The following is an 18,536-nucleotide window of genomic DNA, read 5'->3' on the forward strand; positions in this document are numbered from 1 at the left end:
CTCAGGAAAGGTTTCACTAAATCTACCACACTGACCAAGGTCCTCAAATTCAAGGACACAAACTTCAAAGAAATGGGAGACTTCGTTCACCAGGCACTACAAAGCCAAGCAGAAACCAATAACGTGGAAGAAATGTGGTCGACTTTGAAAGCCACCATACAAGAAGCAACAAACCGCTATGTTAAATCAGTAAGTAAACGGCGAAGGAACAATAAGCCACAGTGGTTCTCTGCGGAGATTTCAGACCTCATCAAGGAGAAGAAAAAAGCATTCATCTCTTACAAACAATCAGGGAAACAGGACTCTAGGGAAGTCTATCTGGCCAACTCAAAAGCCGTCAAAAAGCACAGTTACTTACCGTAACAGGTGTTATCCAGGGACAGCAGGCAGATATTCTTAACGCATGGGTGACGTCACCGACGGAGCCCCGGTACGGACACTTTTAACTAGAAAGTTCTAGTTGGCCGCACCGCGCATGCGCAAGTGCCTTTCCGCCCGACGGAGGAGTGCGTGGTCCCCAGTTAAGATAAGCCAGCTAAGAAGCCAACCCGGGGAGGTGGGTGGGACGTAAGAATATCTGCCTGCTGTCCCTGGATAACACCTGTTATGGTAAGTAACTGTGCTTTATCCCAGAACAAGCAGGCAGCATATTCTTAACGCATGGGTGACCTCCAAGCTAACAGAGAGGGAGGAGAGATGGTTGGCCATTAGGAAAATAAATTGTGTAACACAGATTGGCCGAAGTGCCCATCCCGTCTGGAGAAGGTATCCAGACAGTAGTGAGTAGTGAACGTGTGAACTGAGGACCAAGTGGCAGCCTTGCATATTTCCTCGATGGGCGTGGAACGGAGAAAAGCCACAGAAGCAGCCATAGCTCTGACCCTGTGGGCCGTGACAGCACCTTCCAGTGAGAGACCGGCCCAAGCATAACAGAACGCAATGCAGGCAGCAAGCCAGTTGGAAAGCGTCCGTTTAGAGACAGGACGACCTAGACGGTTAGGGTCGAAGGACAAAAAGAGCTGAGGAGACGAGCGGTGAGCCCTGGTACGGTCAAGGTAGTAAGCAAGGGAACGCTTACAGTCCAGCGTGTGCAATGCCTGTTCCCCAGGATGAGAATGGGGTTTAGGGAAAAGACAGGCAACACAATGGACTGGTTGAGATGAAAGTCCGAGACCACCTTGGAAGGAATTTAGGATGGGTACGCAGAACCACCTTGTCATGGTGGAAAAAACAGTGAAAGGTGGGTCAGCAACCAGTGCATGCAGCTCCACTAACCTCCTGGCAGAGGTGATGGCAATGAGGAAAAGCACCTTCCATGTAAGAAATTTTGAGTGAATGTTGTGGCAAGAGGCTCAAACGGAGGTTTCATGAGGGCTGATAAAACCACATTCAGGTCCCAGACGACTGGAGGAGGCTTCAGAGGTGGTTTGACATTGAAGAGGCCTCTCATGAACCGGGAAACCAGGGGATGAGCCGTAAGAGGTTTTCCGAGGATAGGCTCATGAAACGCAGTGATGGCACTGAGGTGGACTCTGATTGAGGTAGACTTGAGGCCAGCTTCGGAGAGAGAGAGCAAATAGTCCAGTACAGTTTCCACCGATCGTGATGATGAAGTAGACACCAAGAGGAGAACCGGGTCCACTTCTGATGGTAACATTGGAGGGTGGCCGGTTTCCTGGAGGCATCCAAAATACGACGGACAGGCTGAGACAGATTCTCTGGAGAGGTCAGCCCGAGAGAAACCAAGCTGTCAGGTGGAGCGAGGACAGATTGGGATGTAGTAGAGACTGATGCTGCTGCATAAGTAGAGTAGGAAACACAGGAAGAGGGATGGGCTCCCTGGAGCTGAGCTGGAGCAGGAGGGAGAACCAGTGTTGGCGAGGCCACCGAGGAGCGATGAGAATCATGGTGGCTCTGTCCCTGCGGAGTTTGGACAACGTCCGCAACATCAGAGGCAGTGGAGGAAAGGCATAGAGGAACCGATCAGTCCAGTCGAGCAGGAATACATCCGGGGCCAGACGATGAGGAGAGAAGAGTCTGGAACAGAACTGGGGCAGCTGATGGTTGTGAGGAGCTGCAAAGAGGTCCACCTGAGGAGTGCCCCAGCGAGCAAAGATGGATGCGGAGCGTTGGGAGGATCCAGAGTCCACTCGTGAGGTTGAAGGATGCGGCTGAGATTGTCGGCCAGGGAGTTCTGTTCGCCCTGGATATAGACAGCCTTGAGGAAGAGACTGTGGGCCGTGGCCCAGGTCAGATGCAGATGGCCTCCTGACAGAGGAGGGGAGATCCGGTGCCACCTTGCTTGTTTATGTAGTTACATGGCGACTTGGTTGTCTGTGCACAGGAGAAGAACCTGAGAGTAGAGAAGGTGCTGGAAGGCTTTGAGAGCATAGAACATGGCTCTGAGTTCCAGGAAATTGATGTGATGTTGACGCTCCTGAGGGGTCCAGAGTCCCTGGGTGCGAAGATCTCCCAGGTGAGCTCCCCATGCATAGGGGGAGCCATCTGTGGTTATGATCATGGAGTGAGGGGGTAGGTGAAAGAGTAGACCCCTGAAAAGATTTGAGGAGTTCAACCCACCAGTGAAGAGATTGCTGAAGAGACGATGTCACAGAGATGGGATGAGAAAGAAGATCCGTGGTCTGTGACCATTGGTTGGACAAGAGTCCATTGAGGTGTCCTGAGGTGGAGTCGCGCCAGAGGAAGCACATGGACCGTCGAGGCCATGTGGCCCAGGAGGACCATCATCTGCCGGGCTGGAATGGAGTGATGAAGGAGCACCTGACGACAGAGGTGGAGCAGGGTCCGTTGTCGGTCGGAGGGGAGAAGCGCCCTCATCAGAGTGGTGTCGAGAACTGCTCCAATGAACTGAAGTCGCTGTGTGGGAAGCAGATCTCGAACCCCAGGAGATGGAGGAAAGAGATGGTGTGATGAGTGGCTTGTAGCACAAGTGGAGACGTAGGTGCTTTCCACCAACCAATCGTCCAAGTAGGGGAACACCTGGAGGTTGTGAGACCTGAGGAAGGCCGCCACCACAATAAGGCACTTGGTGAACACCCTGGGCGATGATGCGAGGCCAAAGGGTAGCACTTTGTACTGATAGTGACGGTGCTGTATCTGAAATCGGAGGTTAGCGACGTGAAGTCAGATTGATTGGGATGTGAGTGTAGGCCTCTTTGAGGTCTAGGGAACATAGCCAGTCGTGTTGAGCGAGAAGAGGGTAAAGCGTGGCAAAGGAGAGCATTCTGAACTTCTCCTTGACCAGACACTTGTTGAGGTCCCGGAGATCGAGGATGGACGGAGGTCTCCTGTTTTTCTTGGGAACCAGGAAGTAGCGGGAGTAGAATCCCTGACCCCTTTGGTCCGAAGGCACCTCTTCGATGGCATTGAGAAGAAGGAGGGATTGAAAGGAGTGAGAAGCGGACTCGATGGGAGGATTGTCTGGTGGAAGAGTCTGGAAAGTTGAGAGAGTAGCCGTGGCGAATGATGTTGAGGACCCACTGGTCGAAGTGATGACCTCCCAACGGCTGAGGAAGAGCTGGAGACGTCCTCCAATAGGTTGAGGAAGAGGTAGCGACGGTGGGAGACTGGCTATGCCCTGGAGAAGGGAGTCAAAAGGGTTGAGATGGTTTTGATGGAGGAAGAGGCTTGGCAGGCTGATGAGACTGTGATCGAGCCTGAGGTTGATGCTGGCGACGAGGATGGCGAGACTGTTGTTGAGGCGGGTTGAGAGGTCTGGCCGAGAACCTGCGCTGGTAGGAAGATTGCTGTCTGTAGGGGCGAGCAGGTGGAGTCTTCTTTTTAGGTTTGACCAGAGTGTCCCACCTGGTCTCGTGTGCTGAGAGTTTCTGGGTTGTCGAGTCCAGGGACTCCCCGAAGAGTTCGTCACCCAGACAAGGTGCGTTAGCCAGACGGTCTTGGTGGTTAATATCAAGGTCAGAGACTCTCAGCCAGGCCAAACGGCGCATAGCAACAGCCATGGCAGATGCGCGAGAGGTCAGCTCAAACGAGTCATAAATGGAGCGAACCATGAACTTCCTGAGTTGGAGGAGGCTGGAAATTTGCTGCTGGAAGAGGGGGACCTTACGTTCAGGAAGATATTTTTGTAAGGAGGAGAGTTGTTGCACCAAATGCTTCATGTAGAAGGAGAAGTGGAAGGTGTAATTGTTCGCTCTATTGGCTAACATTGCATTTTGGAAAAGGCGCTTACCAAATTTATCCATAGTTTTTCCCTCTCTGCCAGGAGGGGTGGAAGCATATACACTGGAACCCTGAGATTTTTTCAAGGTGGACTCCACCAGGAGGGATTCGTGGGGCAATTGAGGCTTGTCAAACCCTGGGATTGGAATGACCCGGTACAAGCTATCCAGTTTGCGAGGGGCCCCGGGAACAGTGAGGGGAGTCTCCCTGTTTTTATAAAAAGTTTCCCGTAAGATGTCGTGGACGAGCAACTTCAGAAATTCCTTGGGAGCTTGCTCAAAGTCTAGGGCATCGAGGAAAGCCTGAGACTTTTTAGAGTCGGACTCTAAAGGGATAGAAAGAGCTGCTGACATCTCCCTAAGGAATTTAGAGAAAGAGGACTGTTCCGGTTTTGAAACGGTGTCGGCCATGGAGGGTTCTTCATCGGTCGACGAAGCGTCCTCTTCGGTACCGTGCGGGGAGTCTTCCCATAAGTCCGGGTCCCTAACGTCGGGGTGTGCATGTCTGGACATCGGTGTGGAAGGCTCGGTATGGCGAGTCTTTGAGAGAGATTTGCCTGAGCGCACCAAGGCGGTACCGGGTGAAGAAGACCGGTGTCATTCCTGGGACCGGGAAGGGTCGGCAGCAGCACGGGTATGCACTGTAGGCGGTTCAGGCAAGAGCACTGGCATGGAGGTATTAATCGGTACCGAGGGGGTCGACACCGATGGGACAGTGCGAGGCTCGGACCGGTCCTGTACCGGAATGTGCGGGGCCAGCAACGCCGGCAACAATTGTTGTAGTTGTTGCTGCAGCTGCCTCCTGTAATTGAGATTGAAGTATGGCCGCGATGCGGTCATCCAGGGGGGGCACCGGTACCGCTTTTTTCTTCTTCGGTACCATAGGTGCCGCTCTACGCTCCGGCGATGAGGAGGCCAATGACGAGGCACTCACCGATATTGGAGCGGAGCGTTTACGGGGTCGGTGCGGTGCCGGAAGGGTCGGCGTCGCGACCGTGGCAGGAGGACGTTCTAGAGAAGTGGAAGGCTTCTTAGCCGGCTTACCTGGGCCCAGCGACCCCGAAGAAGGATCCGGTAGCATCGACGTAGTCGGTGCCGACTTTTGAGGTGCCGTCGACGTCGCGGCAGGTTCCATGGCAGATCCGGTACCGAACAAAAGATTTTGCTGGATCTGCCTATTTTTTATGTGCGCTTTTTAGTGTAGCACAGCGGGTGCAGGTGTCAGCCCGATGCTCTGGACCCAAACACTGCAGGCACCAATTGTGCGGGTCGGTGAGAGAGATCAGGCGTGCACACCGCTGGCACTTCTTAAAGCCCGGTTTGGGGGGCATGAAGGGAAACACTGCCTCCGCAAAATCGAATCCGGAGGCCTGTATGGTGGCAACAGGCCCCACCGGGACTGGCCAGAAAATACAGAAAACTCGACGAGAGTTTTTTTTGTTTTTTTTTTTAAAGTAAAAATAAGGAATCCGAAAAGAAAGAGAATAAAAACCGAAAAAATTTACGCGAGCGGGAAGGCAGAAAACTCGTTTTCAACGGCCGTTGAAAAAACATGCGTCTTCTTCGCTCCGCGGAAACGAAGAAACTGGGGACCACGCACTCCTCCGTCGGGCGGGAAGGCACTCGCGCATGCGCGGTGCGACCAACTAGAACTTTCTAGTTAAAATGTCCGTACCGGGGCTCCGTCGGTGACGTCACCCATGCGTTAAGAATATGCTGCCTGCTTGTCCTGGGATAACAGCAGTTAGGAAGGCCAAACAACATCCAGAAAGGAGATAAATCCTTCTTCAGGTATATCAGTGACAGAAATAAGAACTCAGGCGGGATAGTACGTCTTAGGAAACCAGACGGAGACTGTGTTGAAGCGGACTCGGAAAAAGCCCAACTGTTAAATGAATACTTCTGCTCAGTCTTCACCCGCGAGGCGCCAGGATTCGGCCCTCAGCTACAGACAAGGGTTGACGAAGATGACCCGTTTAGTAATTTCGAGTTTACACCCAGCGGTGTCTACTGCGAGCTGTCAAAGCTTAAGGTTAACAAGGCAATGGGGCCTGACAACCTACACCCCAGGGTGCTCAGGGAGTTGTGTGATGTCTTGGCGGAACCGCTATCCACGCTCTTCAATCTCTCCCTTAGTACGGGTAACGTCCCGTTGGACTGGAAGACGGCTAACGTCATTCCACTCCACAAGAAAGGCTCCAAGATGGAGACAGCAAACTACAGACCGGTGAGTCTCACATCAATAGTGTGCAAACTAATGGAAACTCTAATCAAACGCCAATTGGATATGATCCTGAATGAGGAGAATCTACGGGATCCCCGTCAACATGGATTTACTAAGGGGAGATCCTGCCAATCCAACCTGATCAGCTTCTTTGACTGGGTGACGAGGAAGCTGGATGTTGGGAGTCCCTGGACATCGTATACCTGGACTTCAGTAAAGCATTCGATAGCGTACCACACCGCAGGTTGCTGAGCAAGATGAGTTCTATAGGATTGGGCGACACATTGACGAAATGTGTTGGGAACTGGCTTGGAGGTAGGCTTCAGAGGGTAGTGGTGAACAGCACCCCCTCCGAAATGATAGAGGTAATCAGTGGAGTGCCACAGGGCTCGGTCCTGGGCCCGATCCTATTTAACATCTTTATAAGAGACTTGGCAGAAGGGCCTGCGAGGTAAATAACATTATTCGCCAATGACGCAAAACTAAACAATGTAGTGGGCAAAAGCACAACAGACATAAATTCAATGTCCGACAACATGATGCACGACCTACTCCTACTGGAGCGTTGGTCTAGGTCTTGGCAACTCAGCTTCAATGCCAAAAAATGCAAAGTCATGCACCTGGGCAGCCAAAATCCATGCAAGACTTACACCCCTTAATGGCGAGATCCTAACAATAACTGAAGCAGAACGAGACTTAGGGGTGATCGTCAGTGAGAACATGAAGACTGCCAATCAAGTGGAGCAAGCTTCATCCAAGGCAAGGCAAATCATAGGTTGCATACGCAGGAGTTTCGTCAGCCGTAAGCTTGAAGTCATTATGCCATTGTATAGATCCATGGTGAGGCCCCACCTGTAATACTGTGTGCAATTCTGGAGGCCGCATTACCGTAAGGATGTGCTGAGACTGGAGTCGGTCCAGAGAATGGCCACCCGGATGGTCTCGGGACTCAAGGATCTCCCGTACGAGGAACGGCTGGATAAGTTGCAGCTGTACTCACTCGAGGAACGCAGAGAGAGGGGTGACATGATCGAGACATTCAAGTATCTCACGGGCCGCATCGAGGTGAAAGAAGATATCTTCTTTTTCAAGGGTCCCGCGGCAACAAGGGGGCATCCGTGGAAAATCAGGGGCGGGAAACTGCATGGGGACACCAGGAAATTCTTTTTCACTGAAAGGGTGGTTGATCGCTGGAATAGGTTATTAAGGCCAGCAGCGTGCCTGATTTTAAGGCCAAATGGGATAGACACGTGGGATCTATTCACAGAGAAAGGTAGGGGAGGGTCATTGGGGTGGGCAGACTAGATGGGCCGTGGCCCTTATCTGCCGTCTATTTCTATGTTTCTATGAGGAGGGGGAAAAAAAGGAGACAGACTGTGCCCTTTCAGGAGAGATCCACAGGCCAATTTCTGAGAACTAGTCACAGCAAGGGGCTCAACCATAGGGCCGCACTAGATAGATTGCACCCTAGGGACTCAAATCCTACACCTCACATTTCTGTTGCACCAAATCCGTTAATTTGGACAGGACAAGCAGGATAAATAATTAAATTTGACACCTTCAAATCTGGTACTGCTTTCTAGAAGTTGAACTATGAGCAGTGGTAGATTTAATCCTATGGCTATCTCAAGGTACTTGGACAGCTGCTTGCTGCCCCTCTTGGTAACTGAGGCAGGCTGTAAGGACTTAACTATCCCAATGTCATGTTGATTGCAAGGCCAGCTAGCCCCAAATAAGGACAAAGCTCTGTAGTCTCAGTTAGTGACAATGGCAAATTTCTGGCACTGAGGTAGCTATTTCTAGGCAGTTGCCTACTCTGTCTACTTGTAAATTCAACCTTGGCTTTACATAGAAACATAGAAAATGTCATCAGAAAAGGGCTACAGCCCATCAAGTCTGCCCACTCTGCTTACCCACCCCCTGTCTATGCCCTAATGACCCAATTTTCTTATCTTGACCCTCGTAGGGATCCCACATGGGTATCCCATTTATTCTTAAAGTCTGGCACGCTGTCTGCCTCGATCACCTGCACTGGAAGCTTGTTCCAATGATCAACCACTCTCTCTGTGAAGAAATACTTTCTGGTGTCGCCATGAAATTTTCCGCCCCTGAGTTTGAGCGGGTGCCCTCTTGTGGCCGAGGGTCCCTTGAGAAAGAAAATATCATCTTCTACTTCGACACGTCCCGTGAGGTACTTAAATGTTTCGAACATGTCTCCCCTCTCCCTACGTTCCTCGAGAGTGTAGAGCTGCAATTTGTTCAGTCTCTCTTCATACGAGAGACCCTTGAGCCCAGAGATCATCCTGGTGGCTGTCCGCTGAACTGATTCAATTTACTGATGTGTATGTGAAGCTTAGTCAACAAATATGATTCATCCATAGACCAGACCACAGGTATTGTACGTATCCTTCTATGGAAGGCATGCTTTCAAAAGTTTGTAAGGAACTTATTAAACTATTCTAAGGTTTGAAACACAAATTTGCTTCATGTGAAACAAAGCAGCATGATGAAGGTGGCAGCCAAGGCAAACATTCAAGTTGATTGAAGACCAAGTAGTTCAATTTAGACTGTCTTGACACGACTGAAAAGTTCAATTTTGTTCTAAATTACTTCACTTGCAAACTAAAGCACATGAGGGAAATATATGCCCTCATTAAGTTACTTTCTATTGTCATAAGTCGTTTAAAACTCTGAAATAGGAAACCAGAAATTGATGGCTCTATTTTACTCCACTGGGAAAACAAAAAGTACTGCTTATTATAGAAATTAAGCACTGTACCATATTATCACCCTAAAACAAAACACAAATACTATCAAATGTAACCCTATTTGCCTCTTCACAGATGTAACATTCTATAGGATGTTTCTAACAACTAACATAATAAAAGCGTTCTTACACAATTTTAAAATAACAGGGTTTAACAGCTCTAATCCATCAAAATTTAGTTCCATGCTAGTTGGCATTTGGCTTTACATCTGGTAAATTAATGATATGAATTGTATTCCTAATCAAATGTTAGAATGAATTCTCTTAACTCATCTACTAATAAAACAAAAGACTTCATTGATCAAAAGACCAAACTGTGAATGTGGATATCGAGCAATTAGACTGCAACAAAAAATATTCTTTCATCCAACATAAAATGTAAAAGACTAGTAAAAAAAAAAAAAGTATTCTGATGCCAAAAAAGCTGCAAATAAACATAACATATAAATCTGTCACACCACCAGATACAGCCAAAGCCCCATTATCAAGCACTCAACCAACTGGAAATGTTTAATTAACCAGAAACTTACAGCAGATTGTAATTTACCTATCTGCCAAGGAGTAGGGAATAGATACTCACACAAGCCCCACTGAACCACACTAAGCCTAGACGCTAAGGGAAAGTATGGGTGAAAAGACAAACAAGATGTTGGAAGGGGACAAGGTGTGGGAAGGGGTTGGGAACAGCAGCGGGTGAGGGATGCAACAAGTCTGACCATTGAGTTTACAGGAGCCTGTTTTTCAAAATGATTAGGGGAACTCAACTCAGTACACATTCTATGAGAAACCACCTAGTTTTAGGCGACAGAAAAAGCACAGTTACTTACCGTAACAGGTGTTATCTGGGGCCAACAGGCAGATATTCTCACATTTGGGTGACATCATCCACAGAGCCAGGTAAGGACAATGGTAAAAGTATATTGCCACTTTAAGTTTTTAGAAACTTTGCGACTGCCTGCACCGCACATGTGCGAGTGCCTTCCCGCTCGATGTTGGCTCACAGTATCTCTGTTCCATAAACAAGCTAAAAAGCCAACTAGGAGAGGTGGGAGGGATGTGAGAATATCTGCCTCCAGACTTGCAGGGATCCTGCAGGAATAGGTCTGCTTTATTTGGGACTCCCGCGAGTGTGGTACCTTTCCCCGGCATTGGGTCATATCCAGCCGCACTCGCTCTCTCTTTACAGGCCACTGGCAGTGTTCCTTCCTCCATACTACTGGCGGCTGACCAGGAAACCTGCCCTCCGACACATTTTGGGGATGAGGGAGAGAGGAAGGGGGGGGTTGCCAGGACCGGCTCTGCTGCTTTGAGTAAGTGAAGGAGGGTTGTCAGGACCATCTGCCTTCTGCTTTGGGGGGGGAGGGAGGGAGGGAGATTTGTGGTACTACCACAATGCTTCGGAGGCTGGAGGGAGGGAGGGGGACATTTGTGACTGATGTGATGCTTTGGGGGCTGGAGGGAGGGAGGTGGGTTGTTGGGTCAGGAGTATGACTCTGAATGTTTGTCTGAGGAGTGTGGGAAACTTTTTTTTTTTTTTTTTGCTGGCTAGTTTGAGAGTGCCATTTAGTTGAATACGGGTTAACTGGGATTCTGCTATATATTAGCTCAAGTAAGCTTAAAGCAAAGCAACACATCACAAAAAAAAAAGAAAACTCCACTATGTTACAATAATTTAATAGATAATTAAAGTCCAAATCGTGCAGATCAAACCAACAGTGACTCTCAGCAAAGCTGCACATTCGAGTGTTCAATCCAAACTACAGTATAAGCAAATAAATGCACCCATATTTATCTGTCTCAAAACTACTCACAATACCCTGCTGTTTTAGAAGCTCAGCTGCATTTCCAACTCAACTCTTGGCATTAAAGTGCAAAATTCCCGACAGAGAAATCTCTGTTTTGCTTCATGCTTTATCAAGAGATTCACAAACACTATTTGTAAGCTGGCTTCTAACAAGCCTTAAACATGCCAGAAAATGGGGCTTCTGGTGTACTAAAAGGTAACAGACTTACAGAGAGGGAAAAAAACAAAGAATCGCTCAAACACAAGACCAGGAAAAAAAATACAACCAAAATAAGTCAAATTCCTACAGAATTTCTATAGAAGCTGTACTCGCATTTCCGTTTCAGTTTAGATGGAATATTTGTAGATCATTTTCTTGTTTTAAAAATACACTCAAAAAATACTTACCAATGCACACATCAATCTTCCCTTTGATAGCAGCTTCGTGCAAAGGAGTATAATTCCAGTTGTCTCTTGCATTTGGGTCTGCACCTTGGCACAGTAACAAGCTAACCACTTCAGCATGGCCAAAAGAGCATGCATTATGAAGTGGTATTAGACCACCATCATCCCGAGCATGGACATTAGCTCCTGTCTGCAGCAGATGTTCTACCACATCCTTTCTTCCAAACCCTGTAACAAAATACAAATTATTATTAGTTCAAGACAATACATTATGGGGGCAATTCTATAAAGAATGCCCAAATTTGGGCACCAAACTGCTAAGCAGAAATTCTACAATTGCATCTGGGCACCCAGATTCTGTTATAGAATAAAAGTGCAAGTCAGCATTTGCGCACCAACATTTAGGCACTTTTACCTATGCTATGTGATAGGCAGGTGTAAATAATATATTTTAATCTGTATCTTATAGAATCCTATAAGTTAAGCGTGCAAGTATGAGACCCACCCATGTACCTCCTTCAATGAATGCCCCCTTGCAATTATACAATGTGCATCCCACACACTCACATTCTAGAATAATGCTGAATGCTCACATCTCACTTACATCCATGAAGGTAACATTCACGTATGTAAGTGTTGGTATTCTATAATATTAGCACAAAAATGGTGCATATAAGCACTAAGATTACAGAATGACATATGAGGTTATATGTGGAACACTACTGTATATTAAGCCCCCCATGGATCGTTATAAACGCCGGCTTTTTCCGATTATGATTGGGGTAGCCATACAGATTATAACTCGAAATTGGAAAAACTGTGATCGTCTTAATTTTTCTTTTTGGTGGGTGAGCTTATGTTTAAACTATAGATATGAGAAAATGAATGCCGACATACTAGGGCACAGTTCTTCAACCGCCGGTCCGCGGACCGGTATCGGTCCGCAGGAAATTTTTGCCGGTCTGCGCAGGACCGGCAAGATTGACTCATTTGAACTTCCTGCCGGTCCGCGCAGGACCGGCAAGATCAGCATCGGAAGCGTGCGCTGGGCCGGAGAGATCTTGGGGAGCCTCCGACAGTGGCTTTCTCCCCTCTCTGCAGCTCTCCTTTACTTCCCAGCGCAGCGATTCACGAAGGCAGCCTCGGGGCTTTTGCTGAGTCGCGGCTGTCTCTGATGATGCAACTTCCTCTTTCCTCAGAGGCGGCGCGACACAACAAAGGACCCGAGGCTGCCTTCGTGAATCGCTGCGCTGGGAAGTAAGAAGAGCTGCTGGGAGGGGAGAAAACCACTATCAGTCTGGGAAGCTGCTGGGCAGGGGAAAAAAGGGACAGCTGCTACTGGAAAGGGAGAAGGAGAGATGCTTCTGGGAGGGGAGGAGGGAAAGGAATCTGGGAAGCTGCTGGGCCAGGAAAAAAAAAGGGACAGCTGCTACTGGAGAGGGAGAAGGAGAAGGAGAGATGCATCTGGGAGGGGAGGAGGGAAAGGAATCTGGGAAGCTGCTGGGCCAGGAAAAAAAGGACAGCTGCTACTGGAGAGGGAGAAGAAGGAGAGATGCTTCTGGGAGGGGAGGAGGGAAAGGAATCTGGGAAGCTGCTGGGCAAGATAAAAAAAGGTACAGCTGCTACTGGAGAGGGAGAAGGAGAGATGCTTCTGGGAGGGGAGGAGGGAAAGGAATCTGGGAAGCTGCTGGGCAAGGAAAAAAAAGGGACAGCTGCTACTGGAGAGGGAGACGGAGAGATGCTGCTGGGAGGGGAGGAAGGGAAGAGAGTTACTGCTGGACAGGAGGAGGAGGGAAGGGAGAATGAAAAAAGGAAGGAAACAGCTGGCAGAGAGATTAGAGGAGGGGAAGGGGAGACACAGGCATGAGAAAGTAGAGAGATTGATGATAGGAAGGGGTCAGCAGAAAAATAAGCAGAGGGACAACGATGATAGATCTGGTGTAGGAGAGATAAAAATGAAGAGAGCAGTGAAGCTGGAATGAATCATGTAAATAGGAGAGAGGGGCACAAGCTGGATGGAAAGGGGAGAGGGACATAGAAAGAAGACAGATACCATATGGAAGGGGGAGAGGACAGATAGTGGATGGAAGGGGCAGATGCTGGATTGAAGAGACAGAGAGGGCATACGCTGGAAGGAAGAGAGTGAAAAAAAGATTGAAAGCAGAAACCAGAGACGACAAAAGGTAGAAAAAAATAATTTTATTTCTATTTTGTGATTAGAATATATCAGATTTGAAATATATATCCTGCTAGAGCTGGTGTTAGACATAACTGGGGACTGCAAAACCCAGGCAGTGCTTCTTTAGCTTTCAGCTGGCTTAGGGCGCTCTCTGACCAGGGGGCAGTTGCCCTAGTTGCACTCCCCTAAAACTATTCCTGTCATGTGTTACTTCAGTATTCTGTTAGCATGATAATTCTGTGTAGCATTCTGTAATTTGGCTTGTTCAGTTTTCTTGATAGTAGAGGGGATATATGTGAAGGGGAGGGGAGACAGGGGTTTTGTTGATCCTTGCTCTGAATTATTTGTATTTATAAAATGACAATTCTACAGAATATTGTTTCTTTTTATACTTTAATAAAATACATTCAATATAAAATCATAACTGAGGCTTGTGTGGATGGGATCAGATGATTTGTGGGGACCGAGCTCGCGGAGATGGGGCGGAAACGGGATTTTTAAATTTTAGTCCTAGTAGTTTGCCGGTCCACAAAATAATTATTTTTTTTCTGCCGGTCCACGGGTGTAAAAAGGTTGAAGAACACTGTACTAGGGCATTCTAAGATGCTTAACTTAGTTTGGGGTCCATTAACATCTTTTGTACAATTGTTATAGTTCTTTTATCCTTCTTTTAGTTGGTATAATTCAGACACATCCGGGGGGGGAGGGGAGCGATATATCTTTAGTGTGATTCCTTAATGTAATTGTGTGGGGGTTATATTGTTGCATTGCTACTGATTGAATTTAAGTGATTATTTGTTAATGTTACCGATATGAATATTGTGTTGCACTTTTTGTTAGTAATGAAAAATCAATAAAGATTTATCAAAAAAAAAAAGATTACAGAATGAGGGGGGAAGTCAATAGAATAAAAGAGGCCCATGTTATAAACTATTAGCAAAATAACAAAAAGATTGCGGAACACAAGATCAGATGTACCAGTTTGTAGTTTAATAAGCATCCAAATAACTTAAAATAATAATCTTAAAAACAATCCACACAGGGTGTTTTCAATTACAAGTGACCCACAGGATATTAGAAACCAAATAATGTATAGAATAAAAATGACGAAACACGGGCTGTGTTTCAGCAAAATAAAAATGACTTCCTCAGGGGTCTTATAGGGTCCTTGGCTGTCTTAAATATAAAAATAACATACCCCACAAAAGGAAAAAAAAAAAAAATAAAAGAAGAGGCTACAAACAAGCAGCACAGCTCACAAGACTACAGTGTAGGCTGGTGTCATGTGAAATATTAGCACCAGTGTCACTCTAAGCCAGTGTATCTCAAACTGTGTGCCCCCTGAGATTCAAAGTGTTCCGCGGCACACTGCCAGCTGACTGCCCTATGCGGTACAGTGCCAGCGCTGCCCGATTTGCCAAAGGCCTGCACGTTTCCCCCTTCTCTAGTGTCCTCCAGCTTCTCCTCTGGCCTCCCAGTCTCACTTTTAAAGCTAATTACAGCAGCCTGCAGAGGATCGCCGGTAGGTAAAATGATTTTATTTTCAATATAGTGATTGAAATGTGTCCATTTTGAGAATTTATATCTGCTGTGTATATGAAAAAATGAATGGAAAAAAATTGCATTACAATTAGTAAAGGGGATGAAATCTGAGGCAGAGCTTGGGTGGGCCTAGGGAGGTCTGTGGTTAGGGTACTCAATTGATATTTTTTAGACTTAAGGGGTACTTAACTTGAAGTAGTTAAGAAACACTGCTGTAGGCAATCAGCTGGCACCAGTGCCTCTCCTGCTCTCTGGCCCTCTTCCCTGCTGGCACCCCCTACTAGCATCTCAGGGCCCATCTGGAGGGCCTCTGCACATGCACAGACATCAACTTGATGATGTCATGCATATGTCATTACAGCGAAGTCCGTGCACTTCTGGGTGCCTCAAGCCGTGGCCATTACCTTTAGTATGCCCCGGCTCAAGAAAGTTTGAGAGACACTGGCTTAGAGGAACAGTGATTAGCACTCTCTTTTTTTTTAGCTAAAATAAACAATACTTTGTACTATGGGGTACTGACACTATAGGGTACTGTTTGCATTGTGATTTAAGAACTCAAAGACTAAATGCCTTCATAAACCCCAAAATGTCAATATCTCAATATATTTGACAATGCCAAACTGTAAATAAATTATGTTTATGCGAAATCATTTTGTAAAGGCAAGAGACTGGATCAGAAACAACAGCTAAATGCAGAGCAGGCATTCTTCCTTTCGTTTTACAATTACTGCTTATATAGCAGCAGATTCACAATGATTTATTACCTTTACAGAAATGTAATTATAATGAAATGGTGGTAAATTTTTCAAGAGCAGATAAAGACAAAGTACACACAAACACAAAACTCTGGTTCCAATTGAAAGATTCACCCCTGAAGGACTAGATGTCAACTTGGTGAACAGTGGTCAAACATAGGGAGATAAACGGTCAAGTCACATTATGATGACCACTACCTTCCTCCGACATCAGGTACGCACAATGAACGAATGTATGTGTCACGCTCAGACTTTGTGGGTATATAAGGTGGGGTGTCAGCAAGTTGTCAATATAGCAACCATGGCTATCTTGGGGAAAATGCACGATTTATCACATTGAAAAAGGTATGATCATTGGCTACCGGGCAAAGCAGCATTTCGGAAATGATGGAGTTTGTGAACTGTTCAAGGGCTGCTAAGGTTAAAGTGTAACATGAGCGGATGAATGGAACCTTTTCAACAACCCAATGTGATAACTGTGTGGCAGCATGAGCTATCGATGCGAGAGGTAAACATCAGCTGCACAGGTTGGTATGGACCAATCGGCACACTACCATAGACAACTCACTATCCAACTGACCCAAGGGGCTTCCAGATGCGTGTCCAAAACAACTGTGTAATGACTCTGTTGCAAACGGAGCTCCGGACCAGATCGCTCCGAGTTCCAACAGATTGATGCAACATCGGCAATCTGTGCAGGACTAAAGTCTTTGAGTACGGAGACCATCGAGATGAGCCCCCCCCCAAAGCATAAGTTGAGGAATCTGTCATAAGGACCTTCTGAAGAGGGGGCGTTTGAAACAGTAAACCTCTGGAGAGATTGGAAGAGAGCAGTGGAGAGACTTTCTCATTGTAATGTGCTGACAGAGTGGGTCGAAAGCCTGCGTCCACTGATGAATTCTGAGGGGAAGTCTGGCAAAAGGAGTCACGTGAACTGTAGAGGCCATGTGACCTAGCATTACCATCATGTGTCTCGCTGAGAGTGAAGTGAGGGATGAAACTTTTTGACAAAGTTGAATGAGAGCATCCTGATGTTGTTGAGGAAGGAATGCCCTGAGTTGCACAGTGTCCAATACTGCGCCAATGAACTGTAGAGTCTGAGAGGGCTGTAGTTGGGATTTTGGAAAGTTTATTTCAAACCCAAAACTTTGGAGGAACCAAATAGTCCATTGGGTTGCTACAATAACCCCCTGAGATGTGCAATCTTTGATGAGCCAATCGTCCAGGTATGGTAAAACCTGAAAACCATGGTTGCGCAGAGCTGCTGCTGCTACTACTGCTACTACTAAATTCCTCATGGAGGAGTCTCTAGCAAAGAACATCCAGAAGGGAGATAAATCCTTCTTCAGGTATATCAGTGATAGAAGAAAAAACTCAGGCGGGATTGTACGTCTTAGGAAACCAGACGGAGACTATGTGGAAAAGGATTCGGAAAAAGCCCAACTATTAAATGAATACTTCTGCTCAGTCTTCACCCGAGAAGCGCCAGGGCTCGGCCCTCAGCTACAGACAAGGGTTGGCTCAGTTGACCCGTTTAGTAACTTTGAGTTTACGCCCAGCAGTGTCTACGGTGAGCTGTCAAAGCTCAAGGTTAACAAAGCAATGGGGCCAGACAACCTGCACCCCAGGGTGCTTAGGGAGCTGAGTGATGTCTTGGCGGAGCCATTGTCCGCGCTCTTCAACCTCTCCCTTAGTACAGGCAGCGTCCCGTTGGACTGGAGGACGGCTAACGTCATTCCACTCCACAAGAAAGGCTCAAAGATGGAGACAGCAAACTACAGACCAGTGAGTCTAACATCGATAGTGAGCAAACTAATGGAAACTCTAATCAAACACCAATTAGATAAGATCCTGGATGAGGAGAATCTACGGGATCCCCGACAACATGGATTTACTAAGGGGAGATCCTGCCAATCCAACCTGATCAGCTTCTTTGACTGGGTGACAGGGAAGCTGGATATTGGGGAGTCCCTGGACATCGTGTACCTGGACTTTAGCAAAGCATTCGATAGCGTACCACACCGCAGGTTACTGAGCAAGATGAGTTCTATAGGATTAGGTAACACATTGACGAAATGGGTTGGGAGCTGGCTTGGAGGTAGGCTCCAAAGGGTGGTGGTGAACGGCACCCCCTCCGAAATGACGGAGGTGATTAGTGGAGTACCACAGGGCTCAGTCTTGGGCCCAATCCTATTCAACATCTTTATAAGAGACTTGGCAGAAGGGCTTCGAGGTAAAATAACATTATTCGCCGATGACGCCAAACTGAGTAATGTAGTGGGCAAATGCACAACAGATGAAGATTCAGTGCCCGACAACATGATGCACGACCTACTCCTACTGGAGCGATGGTCTAGGACATGGCAACTCAACTTCAATGCCAAAAAATGCAAAGTTATGCACCTGGGCAGCCAGAATCCATGCAAGTCTTATACCCTTAATGGCGAGATCCTAGCAAAAACGGTAGGAGAACGAGACTTGGGGGTAATCGTCAGTGAGGACATGAAGTCTGCCAATCAAGTGGAGCAGGCTTCGTCCAAGGCAAGACAAATCATGGGCTGCATACGAAGGGGTTTCGTCAGTCGTAAGGCGGAAGTCATTATGCCATTGTATAGATCCATGGTGAGGCCCCACCTGGAATACTGTGTTCAATTCTGGAGGCCGCATTATCGCAAGGATGTG

General features: G+C 47.3%; 1 protein-coding gene across 1 annotated transcript in view; it reads right to left on the reverse strand.

Annotated features, from left to right (window-relative positions):
- TNKS (tankyrase) overlaps positions 1-18,536 on the reverse strand; it is a 498,734-nt gene that overhangs the window by 454,402 nt on the left and 25,796 nt on the right. Inside the window, exon 2 of the mRNA XM_033915990.1 lies at positions 11,382-11,606. Coding sequence (XP_033771881.1) covers positions 11,382-11,606 — 225 coding nt within the window. The remainder of the gene's footprint in view (positions 1-11,381; positions 11,607-18,536) is intronic.

Source organism: Geotrypetes seraphini, chromosome 1 (genome assembly GCF_902459505.1).
Source record: "Geotrypetes seraphini chromosome 1, aGeoSer1.1, whole genome shotgun sequence".
NCBI classification, from domain to species: domain Eukaryota; kingdom Metazoa; phylum Chordata; class Amphibia; order Gymnophiona; family Dermophiidae; genus Geotrypetes; species Geotrypetes seraphini.